At 34.2% G+C, this 21,177-nt stretch overlaps 1 protein-coding gene across 3 annotated transcripts in view; it reads left to right on the top strand.

Moving 5' to 3' along the window:
* Swt1 (SWT1 RNA endoribonuclease homolog) overlaps positions 1-21,177 on the top strand; it is a 79,741-nt gene that overhangs the window by 46,271 nt on the left and 12,293 nt on the right. Inside the window, exons 14-15 of one of the 3 annotated variants that reach the window (XR_007349958.1) lie at positions 1,115-1,246; positions 6,960-7,081. The exons of 1 other annotated variant lie outside the window; for it this stretch is intronic. Coding sequence is in view for 1 of the 2 variants with exons in the window: in XM_015491698.2 (XP_015347184.1) it covers positions 1,115-1,246 (132 nt within the window). In the remaining variant the exon portion in view is untranslated. The remainder of the gene's footprint in view (positions 1-1,114; positions 1,247-6,959; positions 7,082-21,177) is intronic. One more of the 3 variants, XM_015491698.2, reaches the window with a different exon arrangement.

Here is a 21,177-nt window from a genome sequence, read left to right as displayed (position 1 = left end):
CATAGTTATACTTTGGAAAGCACTGTAAAGTAGGGGAGAAAATTTCCTTTAATGCTACTACCTAAAGGCTACCATAGTTAACCTTGTTAATTTATTATGTACACTCTGTTTTGGTTTTAGGCACATTAATTTCTTTCGGGCTTCCATAGCAAATTACCACTAAGTGAGTGGCTTAGTATAACAGAAATTTATTTGCTCACAGTTCTGGATGCCAACATTGAAAATCCAAGTATCTGGCTGAGTTAATTCTGGAAGTTCTGAGGGAGAATCTATTCTATTCATTTCTCCAGTCTTCTAGTGTTTGGCAGGAGTGCTTGCCTTGTAGATGTTTCACTCCAATCTCTGTCTTTGTTTTTACAGAGGGTTAGGGCCAGCCTACTCTAATCTAGCCTTCACTTTAAATTAACTAATTATATCTGTAAAGACCTTATTTCAAATAAAGTCACATTCTGAGGTTCTAGGTAAATATGAATTTTGGGAGAACACCATTGTAATCCAGTATTCCCTGTTTGTTTTAATTTTTTTTTCAAAACAGTTGTTATATTATTTAAGTAAGTTTTCTGTATTTTAATTTTTCTATTTTATACATGGCATGAGCAGAGCAACATCTTAGTAGTTTGGTATTTCATCAAGTGGTTGATTCACTATTTGCTTAACACTTTTTATAATGATAATGTTGGACATTTAGGGTATTACTAATTGTTGGCTAATTGTGAATAACTATGATAAATTTCTAGAAGTGAAGTTAACTAGGACAAACTGCCAGTTTCAACAGATATGTAATCTGATATCTATTTTCTTCATCCTTATGTTCTTAGTGACTTAATGGAGGTTGATAATATTCCTGCTTCTCATGTTTTGTGATCTCTTAGAATGAAACATTATTCACATAGTTTTTACAGTGTTACTTTAGATTAGCTCTGTATAGTGTCTGACCTAGATCCCTTGCATAAATGTCAGCCCAGATTTTCACATGTCACCATATTTTATTTCTAACAAATAATCTGAATTATGAGAAATTTATATTATTACTTTATTTTAAACACTGCAAGTGGAAATTCTTGAATTACTTAAATGAATATGAATTAAGTATCTTTTTTTTAAAAAATTTTAGTACAGATGTGTTTCAAAGATTGGGCTCAAATTCAACTCTGACTACTTCAAAAATAGCATCTTTTGAGGAAGCATTTATATATCTTCAAAAGTTAATGGCAGCAGTGAAGGATATTCTTGAAGGAATACAGAGGTAAACTATATTAATTTTATGTTTCATTTATGTATTATGTTTCTCTTTTCTGGGTTATCAGACTTCTTGAGTTGCTTGTATTCTTCTTCTAGCATATTTTATAAACTGATGGCTTTTAGATTCAACTTCTTCCTCCACTACAGCAAATCCCTGTTTCTAGTTTGGACCTCAGAATGTTTGCACCTTTTTCCTTCCTAGGAAAAAATGTGTAAGATTGTTAGCCTCATGATGAATTTTATATTCTTTATTATATAACTATTTCCTAGAATAGTACCAGATACCTAGTGGACAATCAATATATTAAGGTAATTGTCATTGCACTTTTTTTGTTCCACAGATATTCTATTAATTTGATTTAAAGGAGTGCTAATCTAAGTAGAAAAATGTCAACTTTTTGGCAGCTTCATTGCACTTTTAGAACAAATATGTTAGTATTTTTTAATGTGGTTAATTCTTCCAATACATTTTCTCAGTATGACAAACTGAAATAGTGTGAGAAGCAACTAGTTTTCTGATGGCTGAAACTAGAAACAGTACCAAACTCTATTTTACCACATTTTTTCCTATATATACATACTTATCAGGATGTTTAATTTACAAATTAGGCACACCAAAATATTAACGATGCTAACTAGTAATAAAATAATTGTCAGAATATATTGATATAAAGGGTTATGTGTAGTCTCTCTTTCACTCTGAAAATACATTATGTATTATTGTGTGTTTTCATATTTTTTTAAATTTTTAAAAGTTTTTTAGTTGTAGTTGGACACAATACCTTTTTTTTAATTTATTTAGTTTTATATACTGCTGAGGATCAAACCCAGTATCTCACACATGCTAGGCAAGCACTTTACCACTGAATTACAGATCCAGCCCTCATACTGTGTTTTTGGACCACAGTTGACCTTGAATAACAAACTGTGGAAAGTGAAACCATGGACAAAGGGGTACTGCTGTTGACAACAGTCAAGAGCTGTTAGTATTTCAATAGGGATATACGCTGTAGCGGAGAGACAAGGTTTGGCAAAAGATGAAACTGAATCAGAGTTTGAGGAGAATGTCTCACAGACCAAGGACAGCAGTTCTACTTTTTTAAAAATTTTTTTATTTTTTAGTTGTAGATGGACACAATACCTTTATTTATTTATTTTTATGTGATGTGGAGGGTTGAACCCAGTGCCTCATGAATGCTAGGCAAACACTCTACCACTGAGCCACAGCCCCGTCTTAGAGCAGTTCCTCTTTATCCTCTAGGCTAGTAATTCTCATACATTGAGAGTTCTAAATTATGCCAGGACAGAAGTGTTTCTGGTCCAAAAAGCTTTAGAAATATTGCATACTATACTACCCTCTTTGAAAATCACTATACATGCATGTTAATAGCTTTCAAAGTTATGTGGGTAGATCCTTTCAATTTTATTGTTTGGTTAATTGCAGTACTGGGGATTGAACCCAGGACCTTGCACATACTAGGCAAGCTCTCTACCTTCCCCCGTTTCAATTTTAGAATTTTTAAAACACATTGATCCTTGGGTCCCTCGTCCTGGAGATTCTGATGTAATTGATCTGAGATGTGCTGGTTAACAAGATTTTGAAAATTTCTTCAGGGGATTCTAATGTATTAGCAAGGTTGAGAACCACTATCCAATATGTTATCCACTGTTTCTCAAAGTGTGGTCTCTCCTATACTTTCATTAAAAGAACCGATTCTCAAGCTCTCCCAGATGTACTGAATCAAAAACTCTAGGCATGGGAACTAGCTTCTGTGTCCTCCAGGTGATTCTGTACACACTAAAGCATTACTAGTCTAGGTGGTTTTCCGACTTGTGGCAGATTATGATTAGCTGGGAGGTTTTTTTTTGTTTTGTTTTTTATAATAGTGGTTGGGCCCTCCTTTACATGTATTAAATCTGAAATTCAAGAGTGGACTAGGCATATGCATTTCTTCCCCCCACCCCAATTTTTTAGTTGTAAGTGGACACAGTACTTTTATTTTATTTATTTATTTTTGTGTGGTGCTAAGAATTGAACTCACACATGATGGGCAAGGGCTCTACTACTGAGCTACAACCCCAGCCCCTAGGCATAGGCATTTCTACCAACTCTCCAAGTGATGCTGTGGAGCCAGGGTTGAGAAGGTATAGCATGTACTTACATAAACTGTTATCAAAAAGAAAGAATTACATGAATTATAAGGCTGATACAATGATGTTATCCCAGGGATAAGTAACATTGGTGGTTTGGCTATTTTTTAACATGTGAACTGGCATTAAAGCTGTTTTGAGCCTCAGGTTTCATCTATAAAATAGGCATAATAACATCTTCCTAGAGCATTTTAGGATTATTGTGCTTTGAAATTACATTGTTGGAATTAATAACCAAACAAGTAATTCTCATATTGTTTGTACAGGAACCTGTCAAAAATGCAAAGTTCTAGGTTTTACCCTAGACTTATTGAAATAAAAATACCTGCAAATATTTTGTACATCAGGGAAGTTGTATTTTTTTAAATATTTTTTTAGTTGTAGATGGACACAATATATTTTAATGTGGTGCTGAGGATTATTAAACCCAGTGTTTCACGCATGCTAAGCAAGAACTCTACCACTGAGCCACAACCCCAGCCCAGGGAAGTTGTATTTTTAACAAGGCTTCCCTGGGGTGAGCAGGGGGGCATGAGATTTGTATGCAGGTGGTGAAGGACCACATTTATAGAAGCTGTTGCGTCATAACCTGTTTTCTCCAGAGTTACCAGCAGGGAGTGTTGTGAATGAGAAAGTTTGCTCATCTTACTGATTCAAAAGGAAAGTACTAAAATTAGTTATTTTTTTTAACTCTTCAGACAGTAGGCATGTAAATAAAAAAATAATAGAAGTTAATAATTATTTACCAAGTGTGTAGGTAGTGCTTAAAATCTTTCAGGAAACAGAATCATTAAATCAAAATAAACACAGTTCAAAAAATTTATTTTGGCTAAATATGGATGTATTTAAAATTTGAGATTGAAAAGTACATTTAACTTTGTATTAACTGAAAATTCATTAGCATTTTTGTGCTTATTAAAATGGCATAGTTTTGTTTGATTTTGAGATACATGCTCAGTGAATATATGTCAGTTGTATTTCCTTTGATCTTAAAAATAGTAGATCGTATGTAGTATTATATTGGGACTTAGTGAGAAAGCAAATTGTTAAGCAGGTCTTTCAGTTAAAAAAGTGAGTGAAAATATATTTGGTAAACTAAGAGCTTAGGATTTGTTTTAGTCAGTTTTTTTTTTTTTTTTTTTTTTTTTGGTGGGGGGCACTGTGACCAAAAGACCTGACTAGAACACTTTCAGAGGAGGAAAAGTTTGTTTGGCACTACAGTTTCAGAGGTCTCAGTCAACCCATTGTTTTGGGCCCAAGATGAGTCAGAACATCATGGCGAAAGGGTGTGGAGGAGGAAAGCAGCTCAGGACATGGCAACCAGGAAACAAGAGAAAGCTCTGCTCACCAGGGACAAAATATAAACTCAAGAGGCACACCCCCAGTGACCTACCATTTCCAAACACAACCTACCTACCTTCAGTTACCACCCAGTTAATCCCTATCAGGGGATTAATTCACTGTTTGGGTTATAACGCTCATCATCCTTGCGTTGTCTCATTCTTGAGTTTTAGTGAACACCTCATATCCATATCCTGGCAGGGTTCCAGTTCAGATTTATCCCTTTGTATCTGATTTTGGGCATGTAGTTCTTCCCTTTTTATATGAGAATCCTGATGCCTTCTGTAGGGGAAGGTATGAGGTGATGTATGTGAAAATACTTTTAAATTATATTTATAGCTATTAGTTTTATTTTTTCCTCTTAGAGCTTGTATGTTTAATTTGAAATGTTTAAATTATATTTCAGTTTAAATTAAATTATAAACATGATTGTGGTAAGATTGAAAAGCTGGGGATACAGCTCAGTTGGTAGAGTGCTTGCCTCACATGCACAAGGCCCTGGGTTCAATCCCCAACACCACCAAAAAAAAAAAAAAAAAAAGATTGAAAATACTGGTGGATCAGAGTTGTCTATAGAGTTACTTATACAGTTGGGAACAGAACGTCTAATTTTATAAAGCTTAAAAAAGGGTGGGGATATTGTTGATTCCTATGCTTCCTAAAATTTTTTGGGTAGGAGAGGAAACTTAATTAGTTTAATTACAGTTGATTTAGAAATTACTTCCATTTCTTCTTTTCCTTTTACAGAGGATTAATGTGCGTACTTTTGTTAATGGTTTTCTAATCTAAACACCAAAGAATATTGGGGGCAATGTAGACAGGTTTGTTTTTTTTTTTCCTCTACGTAAATGAAAGTGTTTTAAGATTTATTTTTTTAGATCTGTGCTGTCTACTACCAATTTATATTTTAGTAAACTTATGTCTGGATTGATCAAGTAACTCTTAAAACCATAGAAGCCTTTTGCTTATTATATAAAGTTTCATTTAGAATGAAACAAAAAATTGGAGAATTGAATCACAGATTCTAAAAATAAGGAAGGTCTGTTATTTGTGCCTTTATCCAAAACATTTAATGCCTACATGTGTTTTGTGATTAAACTAGACAGCTTCATAAAATTAACAGAAGAGGTCTTTTAATCCATCTCTGAGGGGCATTATAAATATGTGCAGCTTTGCCTTGAAAGCTATTGCTCAAAGCAACAACGTAAGTATTTTAGGTATATTTTTTGTCCATGAAGTAAATGATGAGCTTCCTAGTTTAGAGGCTAAGGGAAGAAGGAAGTGTAAGGGTGGGAAATTGCAACCTGCCTAGGTTTCTGTAATGTGTTTGTTTTACCTTTATAAGGTTGAAATTATTTAAAAAATCAGCAGTTTGAATAAAAAATAAATAAATATACAATATGCCTAAGTTTGTTTGACAAAAATGCAGCTTTAAAAATTAAACCAATGTCAGGAACTCTTAGATTTCTAACTCAGGTAGCTTTAGATGAAGTGTTTGAAATAATCTTTTCTTAGTTTCACATTTTGTATCATGCAGGCTAGTGAAGAGGGAGAGGGAATTACTATTACTTAAAAATAATATGGCACTTTTTAAAAAAAAATTTTAAATTTATATATGACAGCGGAATGCATTATGATTCTTATTACACATATAGAGCACAAATTTTCATATATCTGGTTGTATACAGAATATATTCACACCAATTTGTGTCTTCATACATGTACTTTGGATAATAATGTCCATCAATCACATTTCACCATCATTTCTAACCCTATGCCCGCTCCCTTCCCCTCCTACCTCTCTGCCCTATCTAGAGTTCATCTATTCCTCCTATGCTCCCTCTCCCTACCCCAGTCTTCTCTAATTCCATCCATTTACCTGCAAATGTCATGATTTTATTCTTTTATTGCTGAGTAATATTCCATTGTGCATATACGCCACATTTTTTTAATCCATTCATCAATTGAAGGACATCAGGTTGGTTCCACGGTTTAGCTATTGTGAATTGTGATTTCATCTCACTCCAGTCAGAATGGCGGCTGTTATGAATACTAACAACAATAAGTGTTGGCAAGGATGTGGAGAAAAAGGTACAGTCATACACTGCTGGTAGGACTGCAAATTGTTGCAGCCAATATGGAAAGCAGTATGGAGATTTCTTGGAAAATTGGGAATGGAACCACCATTTGACTCAGCTATCCCTCTCCTCTGTCTATACCCATAGGACTTAAAAACAGCATACTACAGGGACGCAGCCACATCAATGTTTATAACTTGGCACTTTTTAAAAATTCAATTTGATACATTTTGAGGGGATAATTTTATATGAAGGCATCTCAAGTTTAGGTAACTTTTTTCTTTTCATTTTATTTGATTGTATTTAAATGTAGCAGTAAGTGGAGTACTGACTGGTACATTTGGAGAATTGACTGTTATATACATGATCATGTGTTGCATGGGCCTGATCATAGTTCTGGAAAACGAAACCTCTGCTTAGTTTTAGGAAAGGAAAAGGATTGATTTTTATCTTCAACTTTGTAATAACTGCTGTCACATTCCTGTGGCTTTGGTTTGAAATATTTTTTTCAAAAAAATATTTATTTTTTAGGTGTAGATGGACACAACACAATGCCTTTATTTTTATGTGTTGCTGAGGATCGAACCCAGGTCCTGCCTGTGCTAGGCGAGCGCTCTACCGCTGAGCCACAATCCCAGCCCTGGTTTGAAATATTTTATAGAGCTGTTTTCCTGAAACAATTGTAGTCATGAAGTTTTTTTGGTTCGTGTATATGTATTATAGTTTACATGTACTTTCTATTTTCTTTTTAAGTCTCTATAATACATTTTCTATTACTCTTTTGCTCACCTCCCCTTTGTGTGTGTGTGTGTGTGTGTGTACGTGCGCACATGTGCATGCGTATGTGGGTTGCTTATGATTAAACCCAGAACCTTGCACATGTTGCCCAATTTTAACTTAAGAACAGGCCACGTACCTGATTGCTGGTAAAAGGAGCCCTATAATCACCACATCTTTTCAGTACAACTAATGATTTGGCTGCTTCAAAGATGTTGGAGTTTGCATTTGAAAGAATATTTTATTAAATTAGACTCTTTGACTTTTAACCATATGTTTTGAGGTTTTAGAAAAGGTCAGCCTTCATTTGACAAAGATAGCACTACTTCTTTAGTTTAGGCTAGTTCTTCAAACAAAGATTTTATTAATGACATGATAATGGATAGACAATAAAGACCTTAAAACTTTGACTATTGAAGTTTAGAAGTGACTCTTCAGTATCTGAACTTAACTGCAGTATGTAGGGGATTCAGCCACTGATAAAAATTCTTTTATCAGTGTAGGAGTTTTTGCATTTCAGGTAGGACATATTTTCTTTAAGCCTTGGCCTTTCTACCCCCTTAATAACTAGACCCCACTTCTCCACACTTTAGCTGGGGTTCCCACAATTCCTCAGCTATTGCTGAACTTCTTCATCAGACTTTCCACATACATACCCCTTGCCCTTTCCATCATCAAGTATATCAGTTGCTTTGTAAGAGAAAATAAGACCTATTGTTTATAAATGAAAAGACCATTGCTTCACTTTCCATGCCACCATTTTGTATATAATTTTATTTTTATAATTTATTTCATAATCACCTAAGTTTTTGAGTGCCTCTGGAACAGAAACTATTTTTCTATTTCTAGAACCTTGCACAAGTAATAACACATAGTAGACAGTATATATTTATGGAATGAATGTTCTGCAGTCTCTGTGATGTAGGGCTAATTCTTTTAGGACTGAAAGGTGCTGATGGTACTACATTATAACATTAGATAATTAGTGTAGAGGTTTTAAAAGAGAGGTACTGCAGAGAGTTAATACAAGAATGGGTAAAGAGTAAGAAAGGAAGAAGAAGAAAGAGGAATAAAGAGATTGAGGAAATGAAAAAGGCATTGATATCTAGAGGATGATGGAACCTTTAGTGATTTGCCAAATAGCTCTTGGTGTCACATTATTCAAGATTACTTATTCCTAATCTCTCTGTATCAAGTATCTAATAGTTACTAGGAGGAAATATGGGATTTACTGGAAGAGATTTAGACAAACAATTCTCTCTCTTTTTATTTTTTATTTATTTATATGCTGTGCTGAGACTCAAACCTAGTGCCTCATGCATGTCAGGCAAGTGTGCTACTGCTGAGCCACAGCCTCAGTCCAAATGGTTCTTTTTTAAGAGATTACATATACTTAATACGGTAATATAATATATGGACAGATACTTTATTAGTGAAAGCTTTTTATGGTGTATCTATTACAGTTTGATAAACACAAATTTAACAACATTTATATCAAATTGTATTGTGATATATAACAAAATCTTTATTAAAATAGCTGACATGTGGCATTCACTTATCAGTCTGACTGAATTATCTGATTTATTTTTTAACTTGAATCTTTAACTGAAGGTGATAGATCACTATGACTTAATATTTAGAATAACTAGATATTTTACATATCTGAAGCTCTTATCTATGTTTCTTGGCATTTGTAACTTAAGAAAAAGAAATAAAGACCTTCCTAAATATCAGTGAAATATTGCCAGTTATTCCCGCCACCTCTAGAGTATTTAGGTGTTAGTGTTCACTTAGTAAAATACAGTTTTGGATGACAAAATTAAATGTCTCCATTTATGTACTCTTTGAAAATCACACCAGAATTAAGTAATATAATATAATGTGAAAATTACTTCTTGAAGGTGACAAATCTCTTATTTGTTTATGGAGTTGTTTTTTATTTACAATCAATATTCTTTTATTTAAATTTGCCTTTTGTTTTGTAGCTGGTTAATCATACCTAATGATTTATTATTTATTGATACTGAAAGTCTGTGCCATTGAGTCTTATTTTAGGACATGCTAAAACCACTAAATATCACATTTGTTAATGATGCAGATGGAATAAATAACTAAATAAATCAGTGGTGTTTAAACACTAGTAAAATGATTGAATGGGGATAGGTGGAAGATCAGATAGAGGTTCTGAATAAGGGTGATCATAGCAGTTCTAAATTCGATAGCCAGAGTACAGTAAGTATATGGTAGAAAGCCAGATGATCAATGCCATTTCTTCTTACAGAATAGTTAGAAGGTTTAAAGTTAGAGTGTGCCCTGTACTCTAGGATTAGCTTCATCTATTTCGAGAAATATTCTCTTGTGCCGCTAAAGAACTTAGCACTCTCATGGGCTAGCCAGCTGTACATACCAAGAAATGATGCAATCAGCCCTCAAGGGGTGTTTCTAATAATATGAAAAGGTTGAAGTCCAGCTCAGGACTGTGTATTCCCTGTAGAAGAGACTCTATGTAGAAATAAGTGTTGTATATCAGAAGTCCCTGAAATTATCTAACATTTGGCAAAATAACCCTTTTAGAATTATTATATACCTACCCTTAACAAGAATATAACTGGAACTATAAGTTTAAATTTTCTAAGTACTCTTTAAACTAGGTTATTATTGTTTTTAATTTATGCAATTTCTGACTTTTGACATCATATAGCTATATTTTCCTCCACTTAATAGTTGAGCTAAGACAAATAAATAAAAATAAATAATGAAAATTATATTTTTATTAACAGCAGTGATTTATACAGATTTTATTTAAACCTTTTTGATAATATCAGTTAAAATGTAAGCACTTCTGTACACTATTGGGATGCAAGGTTGTATAAGGAGTATATTAAACAGCTTTCTCCAGAGGCATTTGCTTTTTTTATCATCATGCCTGCATGCTAGAGAAAGTGAAACACAAACTTCCTAGGGGATTCATAGATAACTAGCTCTTAGTTAATGCTCATCCCTAAGATGTAAAATGCCATTATAATTGGAGAAATTATCCAAAGGAAATTTACAATGATTAATATCACATCCTTTAATTTCTGTATTTTAATTATGTTCATATTTGGGGGTATAATTTTTGGAAAATCTTCTAAGATATGTTTCTTTACCTTCTGATGTGTCTGATAAAAGCACAAACATAAAACAGGGGTGTCAGCTTTGACATTTCTTGTTGATTGTATGTGGTTGCATTATTATTATCACTGTTAGTCTTTAGGTTCCTTGCTGGAATCTTTTTTTTTTCAATACATAATCTTTAATGGCTACAAAATATTGTAAAATTTGAATATATCATCATTTAGGTACTGAATTTCAAATAATTTTTTAATGAACAATTTTACAATTATCTGCAATTTCAAACAATGCCAACATTTAAAAAAATTTTTTTTGTAGTTTTAGTTATCGATGGACCTTTATTTATTTATATGCGGTGCTGAGATTTGAACTCAGGGTTCACACACATATGCCAGGCAAGTGCTCTACCACTGAGCCACAACCCCAACCCTAAATACCAACATTTGTACACAAAACTTGCCTATGTGGTGGTTAAGTTGAAGACTCAGTGAATTTGAAATGAAGATTTTCCTTTTTTGTTTCCAACAATATCAATAATTAATTTAAATATAAATGAACTAAATATTGTAATTAAATGGTATAAATGTTCAACATGTGTAAAAACCTTATGGAATCTTTGAAATTAGTACCTGTTGCATGAAGATTAATTGGATGAATAATCTAATCTAAAAGCCAATCAACCAGACATAACATAAACTGTAGTTCCTTGAAGTACATTGAAAGCCAATAAATTATGCCACAGCTCTTCACCCATCCTCAATAATGAACTCCCACTCTATCCTCTGGATTCTTCTTCATATGTGACCTGAGGCTGTCTGACATATTGACCAAAGTAAAGGCAGGAGTTGAGAAGGGATGCTGATAGGAGGAAGACTGAACTGTAGGAAGATAGAATTGGAATATTAGAGGTTGATAGTGGGGTGTGTAACTGCACAAGTGGGCTGATAATCTCAGTAGGCTTCCTCTACACTTATTTCTTCTACCTGTTCATATTTTGCATTGAAAGTTTCATTTTTTACGTTGAGACGTGTCTTGGTGAGATTTATATTTATTCATTATGAAGATGAGGCTACCCAATTATAAGGGAAATCTTCCTATATTAGAACTTGGCATGTGGAAACTTTCAGTTGAGGTGTGGGTGTTCAAGATGGTGTGGAGGAAAGAGTAAAGAATGCTGACTATATTGGGCCTAGACCTCCACCCTGCTTCAATTAATCTGCTTCTGCTGTTTTAGAAATATATGAAAATTCTAAATCCGCTTTCATTTGGATTTAAACAGGTTCTACTACAAACTAACAACAGAATATTTCAGTCATAAAACTAAATTTTATATAACTTGCTTCCAGAAGTTTTGTTTTCCCCTAAAAAATTGACTAGTTGTTTATTTGCTAGTATAATATGAGTTGGTATTGGTACTTTGTTTTAGACCTCCTCTTTCTTTGCCTGTCGGTAGTTATTTCAGGCTCTTTTGCATCAATTTAAGAGAAGTACTGTATTTTGAAATTTTCAGTATGTACCTGGTTAGTATTCCATCTGCACCATAGGAGCATATTCTATGGGTACTGTAGTTACTTTTAAAAAGTCAAAAGTTCCTTCAGATTGCTTGGATATAATCATAAGCAATTAAGAGAAGTAGCTATGACCCTATAAAATATTTCACATGTAAAAGTAGAGGGGCTTATTTGTATTCTATTAAGGATTCGGCTGTTGTCATTATTCCCTCTTTTTTTTTTTTTTTTTTTTTTAACATATTTAAGCTTAAGGCCAAATGTGTAAGTAACCATGTCCTCAAACAAAACAAAAGAAAGAAAACTCTAACTTATTCTCAGTAACATTATAAAGGAGTTAAAATTTTCATAAATACATCATTTTTTAGAGAAGTATTAGAGATATGATTTTATTTTAACTGTGTCTGCATATTTTTAATATGCATTTTCAACTTTATGTTGAAAGTTACTTTAAATAGAATTCCGTATTCAGAAATTTAATTATAAGTTCAAGTTAGACACTTCTTTGGGCAAGGAACTTTGTTTATATACCTATTCCATATTAATTTCTGTATTCCTTTTCAGTTGTGTCTTTTGTAGGTTCAAGGGTGACTGGTTTCTGTCACTGTCATACTTGTCTGCCACCAGTGAAGGTACTGATCTCACTTGTCCCTTCTTACATAACTAGGCACAGTAGAACTTTTTTAGAAGGAACCTTCACTAAAAAGCTAATGAATAGGGCTGGGGATGTGGCTCAAGCGGTAGCGCGCTCGCCTGGCATGCGTGCGGCCCGGGTTCGATCCTCAGCACCACATACAAACAAAGATGTTGTGTCCGCCGAAAAACTAAAAATAAAAAAAAATAAATAAATTCTCTCTCTCTCTCTCTCTCTCTCTCTCCTCTCTCTTTAAAAAAAAAAAAAAGCTAATGAATATATGACTAAGCAAAAATCAAACAAAAAACTAAATAGATAAAAGCAGTTCAGCAGTTCTTTGTGCTGAATTAATCAAAAGATTAGCTACAAAGTTGCATGCTTCATGTTTTATCTAGCTGATGGTCAATTTCCCTTGCTTCTATCCTTAAGTTCTGGTTATCTATTGCTATGTAACAGATCACCCCAAAACTTACTGGCTTAGAACAATAGCATTCAACTCTTTTTTATTTTCTTCAGTGTTTCTGGGGTTTAGTATCCTCATCTTAGCAGTTCTTAGTTGAGTGCTCCTGAGTTTTGCAGTCCGGTAGTGCCTGGAGATATTTTTAAGGCTAGCTGCAGTTGGCTATCATGTAGAACACCAACATGTGGCTTCCATGCATCATGTACTTCCTCATAGGCAAAATGCTGATTTAAAAAGAGAATCCCAAAATATCAGGAATTGTTTTGCCCTTTAAGACGTTTTCTTAGAAATCATATAGCTTCATTTCCCCTGTAGTCAGAGATCTGCCTAGATTTGGGATCTGCCTGTGGGTAGGAGGAGGAATGTCAGCGTTAAACTGTAAGAACATGGGGGATGAGAGATCTTGTTGTATGACATCCTGGAAGATGTATTCTGTTGCCATTTGCTCATAACAGTTTACATCTCCCACTTGGAAAAGATAATCATCCCCCTCTTCCTTAAACCTCCAAGTCTTATTCCATTATGGCATTAGCTTTAAGTCCAGGATCTCATAATTCAAATCAGGTCCAGGTATAGTTGAGGTGAGGCTCCTTAGGTGTGTTGCTTAGGCATGCTCCTTGAGATCTGAACTTCCATGAACTAGTCAGTGCCACCCACTCCCCAGTGTAGACTTCAAGCACAAGCATAGGATAGCTACTGTAAGCATTCATATTTACAGAAGCGGGGGACAGGAGGTGCACAGGATCACTAGCAGTTCGAAAATCCAGCCTTGTACCTGTTACTAACTTGATTGGGGCTCTTACTTACATAAGAAAACTAAGTTGGAATAGAGGAGCCTTCTCAACCTGCTTCCTACCAAAAAAGGCGGGGAGTCTGAAGACCTCTTTTCATTCTGTATTCTCTCTCTCTCCATTTCTTTTTTAGTCCAAGTGGTAGTAATTCTACAGTTCCAGTACAATTTATATCAGATCTTTAAGTTTCTTCACAAACTTTTTTTTTTTGGTACCAGGGATTGAACTTAGGGACACTTAACCATTGAGCCACATCCCAAGCTCTTTTTTGTATTTTATTTAGAGACAGAGTCTCACCGAGATGCTTAGAGACTCAGTAAGTCACTGTACCTGGCTTTGAACTCGCAATCCTCTTTCCTCAGCCACCCAAGCTGCTGGGATTGTAGGCATTTGCCACTGTGCCTGGTACTTGCGAACATTTGATCTCTGCTCTTAAATTATTAATTCCATGAGGGCAAAATCAATATCATATATCCTTGGTATCCCCAGCATTTTGCTTTAAATCTCATACTACTAAGTAATAGTAATAATTTAATATTAGGTAGCATTTATTATTAAGTGCTTAGTATATGTTAGACACTTACCTAAGCTCTTTACCTACATCTTTATGATTTATAGGATTACTCCCTCAAAAGTAACTGTTATAATCAGTTTTTCATATATGAAAGATCAGAGAAATGTCATTGCCCAAGTTGGTTTTGGCAAAATGATTATTGAAACTCTGGTCTAATTGTAGAGAACCCATCTTTAAATACACTAATCTTTCTAACTTAAAAATGACTTCAAATTTAGTTGTATTTAGCAGTGGTGCATGTTGTAATCCCAGCTACTTGGGGAAATTGAGGCAAGAGTATCACAAATTCGAGGTCAGCCTAGGCAATTTAGTGAGATATCCTGTTTAAAGAGCAAAAGAAAGAAAGGAAAACAATGGTTATTTGCTTCAGAGGATAGGTGTACATGCTTTCTTAGGTGAGACCAGAAGAATGCTAAAGAAACGGAAAATAATCATTAATCCCAAGGACAAGAAATTTGAGGTAAAAACACAAGGAAGAAATCTAGAAGACCCTAGAAGGAAGTTGGGGAGCATAGCATAAGGTAGCTACAGAATGAGAAGAGCTGAGAAGTTTCTCTCAGAACAGTGCTAGAATGCTCCTGTGTCTCTCTTTTATTTGCTAATGGCTATTCGATGTAGGTAGATTAGCCCAGTTTAATATGACCAGCCTGTGAAAGGAGAATAAAGGTGAATGGAAGGAAAAGTTCAGGAGACTGCCATCACAAATGTCAAGAAGGATCGGGTTCCAAAACCAAATAATTTTTAACAGTGTCATGCTACTGGGAAGGTGTGAAGCCTGGTGGGAGGTCTTCTGGACATTGGGTGCATGACCTTGAAAAGGATAGTAAGATCTCAGCCCCTTCCTCTTTCTTTCTTACGTGTTTTGGCCATGTTAGCAGGTTTGCTCTGGCATGTACTCTGCACCATGATGTGTTCCCTTGCCACAGAGCTCAAACTGTGACAAAAATAAACCTTTCCTCTCTGTAAATTGTTCATTTCATGTATTTTGTAACAGTAAGGGAAAGATTGCTGCCATTCATATATAAAAGTTCACTGCTAGAGATGCCTTCCAAAGAGAATAAGCAGCTCGGTTCTTAGTGAACAAGCTACAGTGAAAATTTAGGGTGTTTTTAAGATAAAAGAATAGCAATAGCTAGCATTTTATTGATCCATAAATTGTTCCAAATATGTTATATATATTAACTTTGTTTAATCCTCTTAACAACCCTGTGAGATGAGTATTACTATTATTGTCCCTGTTTCAAAATTGAGAAATGAAGGCACAAAAGAAAGAAGTAAAGCAACTTCACCTGATATCACTCAGCTGGAAAGCAGCAGAACTCTGATTTGAACTCTGGCAGACTGACTTCAAAGAGACTATAATCATAACTTCAGTGTTATTATGATTAAATGTTTATATTAACATTTAATATAGAGGTGCTGCTGGGAGCAGAGTACACACCTATAATCCCAGTGACTAGGGAAGCTGAGGCAGGAGGATCACAAGTCTGAGGTCAGTCTCAGCAATTTAGCAAGACCCTCAGGAATGCAGTGAGACCCAGTCTCAAAATAGAAAAAAAAAAAAAAAGACTAGGGATGTAGTGGTAAGGGTAAAGTATCCTGGGTTCAATCCCCAGGACCAAAAAAAAAAAAAAGAGAGAGAGAGAATATACAGGAGAGGAAAGGCCTATTTTAAAGGACAGAGTTAGTAAAGAGTATAGATATGTAGTGCTTTAATTATTTAACATAGCTGCATTATTTATCAATATAGTCCCCTTTTTTGGGGGTGGGGTACTGGGGATTGAACCCAGAGATAGACTCTACCACTGAGCCACATCCACATTCACATCACTTTTTATTTTTATCATTTTCATTTGTAGCTTTTTTATCCAAAATTTTAAGATGATGGATCTCTCCCATCATTTGCATACCTGATTTCAACAAATTCACTACAGAAAACTTGGGATTTTAATTGTACTTGTAATAACCAAAAAGGAAAAAGGTACTCTACATGTATTTCCCCTCAGTGAGTATTTCTTCATTGTTGATTTGATAAATTTTCATCCAGTTTTCCAGTACAACTTTTTATCCAGTTTCCCCAGTATAACTCAAATTCATCACTAGCAGAATCCATTTCATAAGTATTGTCCAGGTATGTCACTATATGAAAATAAAAACAGTTTAGAGGGTCAGAATCATCTGAAGTTGAATCCTAGTTCCATCCATTTACCAGCTCTGTCTCCTAGATAGGTGGATTAACCTTTTTGTGTTTGTTTTCTATGTAAAATGAAGTTTGTAACAATTGCTTTATTAAATTGCAGAGATTAAAGAAGATAGCATTTGTCCCTTGACTCAGTTCTTACTATAGAAAATATAAAAATTCAATTTCTAATATAATGCTATAAACAAACATTTCACTTCATGCAATTACATTTTAAAGTTATCTTTAATTTTTTTCACACTCTCAAAAACTATTTTAAATATTATAGTAATGTAAAACTTTGTCTTGCCAGAAGGGACTACAATTTATTCAGCTTTGTGGGATGTAAGTCATAATTTATAAATACCCAAGAACATGTGCTCTCTGCCTTTGAATTTCTAGAATTAAATATTAAACTTGAATATTCTAGACTTCTTTTTCTACTCCTGAGTCTGCTGTTTTATTTTTTCTAAATTGGCAAAAAAGGTTTATTTGAATTTTTAAAATTCTAATTAAAATTTTAGTGTATCTCAATACATTAGTTTTAAATTTTATCAGGTTATGCTTATAAATTTAACATGAAACTTTAAGTGGCATAACCTTTAAAAAAGTTTTTTTTTTTTTTTTTTTTTGGGGGGGGGGAGGTGTGGTACTGGGAATTGAACCCAGGATCTTGTGCATGCAAGGCAAGCACTCTACCAACTGAGATATAATCTCCAGCCCAAGGATTTTTTTTTTTTAAAGATAACATTGATATTTATTGTGATATGGAAATAAAAACTTTTAAATGCAGATTTAAACATTGCTTACTTGATGCTAATTGCTCATGGTAAATACAACACTCTTGAATGCCCAAGTGACATGAGAGTCAATACTTCTAATGAGTGTTAGTTCTGTTTCCAATTTGCCTCATGGATTTGAGAAAGATACGTTGACTACATAGATTATTGTTTGAACCCATAGAATTGCCAGAAGCATTGATAAGAGGAAAATTAAAGAGGGGGTTTTGCTTACATATAAAATTAATATTTTAACTATCTCCAAGGGGCTTCATGTTTGATTTTGTAAAATTGCTTGAAGGCAAGCAGATGGTGGCCGTTAGCTCTTTGTTAGTGGGAAAAGTGGGAGCTCCAGAGACAAACCACTCACTGTGTAATCTTGGCAAGAACTCTGACCCTTGGTTTCCACATTTGAAAACTAGCTAACAAAACTGCTAGTATTTATTGAACATGTATGCTGTGCAGGTATTAAACACTCTAGATACCTTATTGAGTTTTCACAGTAGCCTTCTGAAGTAAATTCTATACTGTATCCCCATTTCACAGTTGGGGAGCCGGGGTGCAGAAAAGTAGGTAACTTGATCCAGGTTACATAGTTAAATCCAGGGTTGGTGATGATACCTGTGAAGATCAAACTTGGAGTGTTCAGTAAATCTTTATGTTATTATTGATGCTGTTATAAAGGGAACCTAAGTGCATTCAGGTCAATCTCAATTTATAAATCATCTATGAGCTGCAAATCAAACCCTGAGTCAGACGTCTGGAATTCCCACTAACTTATTGTAGAGAAAATTTAAGATTATAAAGAACTTGAGGATGGGGAACATGTCTTGTAGTTTTCTTTTATGTTCCATAGCACTCACTGTAATATGTATTTGTGTAAAAAGTGTCAATTTAACATACTTATTATTCTGAATTTATTTTGAAAAGATAAGTGTGGATTATTCATAAATAAAAATCACCATTTTCAGAAATGTATATCATTTCCCCCACAGGATGATTCTTTCGTTCTCCCTTTTATTTATTTATTTATTTATTTAAAATTTTTTTTATTGTTGGCTGTTCAAAACATTACATAGTTCTTGATATACCATATTTCACACTTTGGTTCAAGTGGGTTATGAGCTCCCATTTTTACCCCATATACAGATTGCAGAATCACATCAGTTACACATCCATTGATTTACATATTGCCATACTAGTGTCTGTTGTGTTCTGCTGCCTTTCCTATCCTCTGCTATCCCCCCTCCCCTCCCCTCNNNNTCCCATTTGTTGATTCTAGTTATTAACTTTTGTGCTATGGGTGTCCTATTGAGGAATTTGGAGCCCGACCCCACCGACTGTAGATCGTAGCCAACTTTTTCTTCTATCAGACGGCGTGTCTCTGATTTGATATCAAGCTCCTTGATCCATTTTGAATTAACTTTTGTGCATGGCGAGAGAAAGGGATTCAGTTTCATTTTGTTGCATATGGATTTCCAGTTTTCCCAGCACCATTTGTTGAAGATGCTATCCTTCCTCCATTGCATGCTTTTAGCCCCTTTATCAAATATAAGGTAGTTGTAGTTTTGTGGATTGGTTTCTGTGTCCTCTATTCTGTACCATCGTTCTCCCTTTTAAAAGTTGACGTTGACAAGTAATTTCAGGGCTTTCATTCTGAGAGTCTTTTGTCTTCCTACTGGTATGAGGGGGAAACTGAGAAGACTTTAGAGGAGGCTGACCTCTCAAGAATTTTTGTGTGGGGAATTACTAAAGCATCGAATTCCATAAGCCATTTTTGCCATTTTATTTTTTATGTATCTTCAACAAGTTGTACTACAGAGTAAAAGTTTGTAATTTTTTATACTAGGACAAATCCAACTTCAGTCTCGAAGTGAGTGCATTTTAATAAAAGCTGTCTGTTCAACTTTGGGCTCAGACTACCTCAAACTGTTCTTTTAGAATAACAAATTTTATAACAAATTCTAGTTTGTGTATCTTAGTTTTTTAAAAAAATAATATGTATAGTTTTATTCTGATTACAAAAGTAACATCTTCATAGAATACAGTTCTGTGATATTTTGTGAAATAATCAAGTATTTACATTTGGAACAAGTGACTTCTTCCTTTGAAGCTTAAAATTCCTGTGTTTCTTATTTTGTTTACAACTAGCAATTAGAAAGTGGGGAGGGACTGCCAGATCATTTTTCTTGCTTCATTATGTCCCTGTACTTGGTGAGGATTGTTTTCTTTCTTATGCTCTTTAGAACAGTAATGCTGTGGTCTACTCTGAATCTTTGTCTTGTTAACTATTATATCCAAGGACCTAGAGCAGTGCATGGCTCCTAGGAAGTCTCAAATATTTGTTGGGTGAGAGAATAAAGGATCACTTGTTCTGATATGGATGTCTTTAGTATGCATTTTAGTTTCTTTCTTACTCATCAAATACATTGTGAAAGTTGGGCATTATCCACTGGAGTTTGCCTCATTCTCTGGACTCTAATATAGTATGCTATTATTTCTGGTAACAAGTATGCTTTTGTGAGGGTAAGAGAGAAGGAACTTAGAAATGAAGAAATTGGTGCAGTCTGAAAAGGCAACTCTGTAGAGACAGAGAATGGATTAGTGGTTTCCTGGAGTTGGGGTTGGAAGTGAGAACAGAGAAAGACTGCAAGCCAGTAGGCAAGAGGGGTCTTTTTCTGTGTGAAGGAAATGTTTTAAATTAAATTGGGTGATCATTGTACAGATCTGTAAATTTTATTTAAAAAATCATTAAGTTGGAGCTGGGGCTGTAGCTCAGTGGCAGAACACTTGTCTCACGTGTGAGACACTGGATTCAATCCTTAGCACCACATAAAAATAAACAAGTAAAATAAAGTCATTCTGTCCATCCACAACTACAAAAAATTTTTAAAAAATTATTAAGTTGGTAAAATGAGTGCATTTTATGGCATATAAATTATAGCTCAATAAAACTGCTAAAACCAAGGTGGAAGTTAAAAATATTTCAATTTTTTGCTCATTGGAATACAAGTTACTTTGAGTGTAACTTGTTGCTATAGACAAATGACTGCTTTACTTAGAACCAGTTTTCCTACAAAGTATTTCAGAGCAGAGGAATGTTAATTCTATTTTTTAGTAAAATATGTTCTTTTGTGATATTGGCTTAGAGCTTATAAATTTCTTTATAAAATATCTTCATTCTAAGTTTTCTTAACCTCGGTTAAGAACAAGTTTAGTTATTTCCAAAGCCATGAAAGAAATAGGTATAATTATTTTACGTTGCTGATATTTTATTTTTTCTGGGCTGCAGAGTTACAACATAGTGTATTTTCTACTTCCTTTCTAAGAGTTTGGTTAATTTATCTAGATAGCTTTGTTTTCATTTTTAAAATTCTAAACTGATATATAGAACATAAAAATTGTACATATTTAGGGGGTATAATGTGTTCAATATATGTTTACATTGTTTAATGTTTAAATAGAGTTAACTATATCCATGTCCTCAAAACATTTATCATCTCTTTTTGGTGAAAACATTCAAAATCCTTTATTCTAGCATTTTGAAAT

The sequence above is a fragment of the Marmota marmota genome, unplaced genomic scaffold (genome assembly GCF_001458135.2).
Source record: "Marmota marmota marmota unplaced genomic scaffold, marMar, whole genome shotgun sequence".
NCBI lineage: Eukaryota > Metazoa > Chordata > Mammalia > Rodentia > Sciuridae > Marmota > Marmota marmota.
The sequence above is the reverse complement of the archived record's forward strand: the minus strand, read 5'-3'. Positions and strand labels throughout refer to the sequence as shown.